Source organism: Mytilus californianus, unplaced genomic scaffold (assembly GCF_021869535.1).
Source record: "Mytilus californianus isolate M0D057914Y unplaced genomic scaffold, xbMytCali1.0.p SCAF_3, whole genome shotgun sequence".
Lineage (NCBI taxonomy): Eukaryota > Metazoa > Mollusca > Bivalvia > Mytilida > Mytilidae > Mytilus > Mytilus californianus.
The window spans coordinates 13,057,746-13,062,594 of record NW_026262679.1 but is presented as its reverse complement, the minus strand read 5'-3'; the positions used below and the strand labels follow the sequence as shown (position 1 = coordinate 13,062,594).

Below are 4,849 nucleotides of genomic sequence, written 5' to 3'. Positions count from 1 at the left end.
TCCTTTTGGTCCATTGTTTCATTGTCAGATTTAAATTTTGAAACTAATTCCTCAAGAGGTAGGATATTGTAATTGTTAATCTCAGTTTCAATGTCACTTTCATCAGATGGTGGGTCCACAGTGTGTGTTAAGCAAGATCCATGCTCTTTGCAAACCTTGAATAAAGATTTCATGATTTCATCTCTGTTTACATTGTATGATAAAGGCTTATAGGCGTCACGATTGTTTTTTTTACCATATTAAAGCGTATGGATAGTTTCAGGATTTGAACTCTGCCTTGGTCTGTCCCACTGGCAAGGTGTGTCAGTGCAGACTTCAGTCCCTCTGTCTTTATGTCGATCTGTAAATTCATGCAAGGCAAATAACACAGCAACACAATGTTTGCAGCTGCCATCATCACTGAAGAAAAAAAATGAAAGTTTCAGTTTGTTTATATTCTAATTACAAACTGTGAGCATGGTGAGACATTATAAACATGATAAATGGACAAAAATTTTACATGAATGTGTTTGCACAATTTGTATTATATTTGTATGTAAGGGTACATGTAGCTCTATCAACCTTCATTGTACTAGGCTTTCATAAATAATCTTTAGACATGTAAAATCTACATGTTTTACATGTACATGTGCACAAACACATGTACAGTAGTACATATTTGACAAAATAGAATTTTCATGTAAATTTAACGAGATGTGGAGTATATATGAAGGTCACACTCAATGAGACAGCAACTCACAACAAAAGTTATTATAATCAAAGGACAAATTTTAGGGCGATTAATGTTTATTGTACTATATAGTCTATAAAAAAAAAATTAATCTATATATTGTCTGAAGTTAATACATTGGTGACCTTAGGCTGTTTTCTGCTCTTTGGTTGGGTTGTTGTCTCTGATGCATTCTCCATTTCCTTTCTCAATTCTATGTTTATTCTTAAACAGTTGTTGATAAATTTACAAACACAATAATCATGATAATTTCAAATAATAAATAAAACTATAAAGATATGACAAACCACAACTAATGAGATTAGGACAGATGCATGATTTTCAGGTATAACATCTTTGAAATTAAAATTTTTTTAATGCAATTTTATGATCTTTTACAATTTAGCATACTTACGCAACACAAGTACATCCCCCTGATTTATGCCTTTCTTTGTTATCCATCAGTATCCAGGTGGTATATGGCTTTTCCTTTTGTCTTGTTTCAGGTGTACATTTTATATATAGATGGTCATTATTCAAAGTTCTCATTACAACATTATCAACATGTCTCTGCATATATAACTGGTAGCCATTGTCATTTTTGTATGATTTCAGTCTATCATTTGACCACATGCAGGTTGTCATTAAATATACAAAAATGTCCCCCATTTCAACAGTCGGAAGAGTGGTGAGGTTATTATTCCAGTCACTGATGGAAAGAATATCCGGAATAATAACTTTTTTGCCGTCTGGTGTCTCAATTGTGCGGCGGTTTTGGCGGTCAGAATGGTAATTTTTCACCTCTTCTGGTTCAAGCTGAATTTCGGTTGCTGCCTCTGCTAACCTAATAAGTGACTCCTTTTTATGGATAGAAGTATTTACACCTCTTTCTCTCAAAAATGCCTTCAATTCAGCCACAGATTTACTTTGTTGATCAATACCCGCCATTTTGAAAAAAATATGCATAGAATTTTGTCACGTGACGATGGTTGTCACACGACAGATAAAGCTGAATACCGCATCGCGGAACTGGCCTATTCTTACGTCATCGTTCAATGACGTCATTTACATCGATTGACCTCGGGTAACTCTTTCACAAAAAGCATACGACGTATGATGGGAACAGCCCAAACAAATCATGACATTGCCGATCAGCTGACATACAAAATATATTCATGTATCGGTATTATCACGGGTGTATACTTAAAGCGTTTGAAGAACGTCATATTAGAAATATATATTGTGTACTAGTTGTAATTAGGACAAATTATAGGTATTTTGAAAACCTTAACACAAACACATTGTCATTAATTTATATCATCACAGTGTTTCATCAGGTGATAAAACGTTATCTTCTATAATTAACAGGTTGCCTACGACTGTTACAAGGGTTCTAAAACGTATAAGACACATTGCACTCTCCTTTCACGAGGCTTCGGATTATAAGCATCCCCAATCCGAAACGACCTAACTTTGTATTTATACATCTCAAAGAGCCAAAACGGACGCCTCTCTTTAGAGTGGTTTTTCTGTTTGTCGTGTGAAGTGATCATACTTTGATACCTTAGTTACCATTATGGTCTTTCTGTACGAGATGTAAAATAATATTCAGGTTAGAAGTTATCAAATATCCATAAAATCGCACCAAATTAATTCAGAATTTCAAACTGAAATAATTGCTTCAACGAGTTCTCAGAATTATTAGGAAGAACGACACTACATAAGTTTTACAGTCACCATTACGAATTTACCGATTGTGTCCTAATTGTTACATTTTTACTGAGTGTGAATTTGCATGGCGGGTGATGAATGCATAGCAGAAGACGCTTACACTGTTAATGCACCCATTCTCGTTCCCTTTAGAGTAATGCGATTCCCTCAGTTTCACAGTTTATGTTTGTTACTTTGATTTGTCTATTCCTAATTGATTTACGAGATTTGAACAAAATCGATATAAACTATTGTCGCCTTAATTTTACAAACAGTGTGTGTTTTGCCTTTACTGTATATGTATCACTGTTTTTGTATGGCTATTGAGAAAGCATGTAAAATAAACTCGCCTCTTCTTTATGGGCTTCATTTTATGTCTCTACATATTTATTAACTTTTGATATCCCCTTTTACTAGGCAAAATTTTCCGATTCCACCAATTTTTTATCGAAATCCATATTTATTACAGAGAGGATGAAGATACAAAAGAGATAGTCAAACTCACAAGTAAACAAAACTGACAATACAACAAATCCGGAAAGCGACCAAAGACAAACAGCAGTCTACACACCGCAACATAGAAAACTAAAGACTGAGCAACACGAACGTAACCAAAAAACCGTGGGTCATCTTAGGTTTTCCATAAGGATGAGCAGATCCTGCCTAATATGTGACACCCTTCGTGATGCAAGTAAAACCCCGATGATAAGTCTAATTCTGTAGATTATAATAATATATTAAAATCAATATTTAGAATAATAAAAAAATTAGAATATCTGTTTCACACATGACGACGGATATGTTTAAATTGTTTTAACTACAATCCCAGACTCTTTTCTCGAATATGATACCACCAAATGTATTTGTTGGTTGACCGTTATGGAATATCTGTTTTACAGATGACAACGGATATGTTCCAATTGTCGCAACTACAATCCCGTTCCATTTTCCCCGAATGTGAACTACCGAATGAATTAGACTTATCACCGGGTTTGTACATACATGAGCTTCACGATAGGTGCCACATGTGGAACAGGATCTGCTTACGTTTTCGGAGCAACTGAGATCCCCCCCCCCCCCCCCCCCCCCTTAGTTTTTGGTTGGGTTCGTGTGATTCAGTCTTTAGTTTTCTATGTTGTGTTTTGTGTACTGTTGTTTGTCTGTTTGTCTTTTTCTTTTTTAACCATGGCGTTGTCAGTTTATTTTTGACTTATGAGTTTGAGTTTCTCTTTGGTATCTTTCGCCTCTCTTTTTGTAGGGCTTTAAGAAAATTTGTCAAGCTATTTACTGTTACTTTGTCCCTTTGTTGCGTATTATTGAAAATAAGATAACACTTTAGACTTAGAAGAAAGGCTAACGATACCAAAGGGATATTAAAACTCATAAGTCGAAAATTATGCATGGGAACAATTTCACGCGTTCTTTGTGGTTTATCCAAAAGGTGCTACTGATAAAAGTTATACTAATGTTGATAAAATGTTTGCCGTTGACGAGAAAGAGCTTAAAGTTCTTACTACTGAGCCCATTTTATTAAACTTTCAGATGAGTCCAGAGTGACAGTGTGAATTAAAACAACTAATTGAATAGATTCAAATTTAAGATAATAATCCACAACAGTTGCTCCTTTAAATATCTCTGGAAAAGGCTTTGCAGATTTGGATAGATTACAAAGAGACAAATCTCAAACTAATTTGATTGCACTTAAAGTTATGATTTTATTGTTAACATCATAACGGTTCAATGGTTAAATGGTTTACAAAGATTATGAAAATCTCAATACTTTAAAATAGAAACACACAGGACAGACACCAGCTATTATTTTTAAACACGTGAAGAAAAAAGATTGAAACAAAAAACCAACATGTACCATAATTTCTGATAAGAGATGCGGGAAATCTAAACAATAGCCTTTCAAAATTTAAAACAGCAAGAAATCGAAAAAAATTCAAACGACATTCTAAACAACACACTAAAGACACCAATGAAAGTTTAGTGAACTCAACTCTAAAAAGAAAAATTTTGGCGGTAAAAATTCGGGAAAAAACTTTGCAAATGAATCAATTTTCTTTAAATGCCGTTTCTTCTTCTTTACAATAAAACAGAAAGAATATGGGGTATCCAGACATGACTTTTATGAAATTTTAATACCACAATGAAAACAATGCTCACATATGGATCACTATTATTTGAAATTTTAATACCACAATGAAAACAATGCTCACATATGGATCACTATTATTTGGTATTAGATTTTGAACAGATTTATCATGTTATGGAGGGGAATTTGCGAAAAATACCAGTCAAGGGACTGTGAAATTTCCCGAGCCACTAGGCGAGGGAAATTCGGTCCCAAGACTGGTATTTTTCCCAAATACCCCTCCATAACATGATATATCTGTTTAATTACACCGAATAGATTTGTATTGAAAC

The 4,849-nt window shown here is 34.1% G+C and overlaps 1 protein-coding gene across 1 annotated transcript; it reads right to left on the bottom strand.

The window, feature by feature from the left end:
* Positions 1 to 239: 239 nt before the first annotated feature.
* On the bottom strand, positions 240 to 1,657 carry LOC127733379 (uncharacterized). Its single transcript, XM_052242750.1, has 2 exons — positions 1,125 to 1,657; positions 240 to 399 (listed from the first exon to the last, which is right to left on the bottom strand). Exons 1-2 carry the CDS (start codon positions 1,655 to 1,657, stop codon positions 240 to 242), a joined length of 693 nt encoding a protein of 230 aa, XP_052098710.1.
* Between the last annotated feature and the right edge of the window lie 3,192 nt (positions 1,658 to 4,849).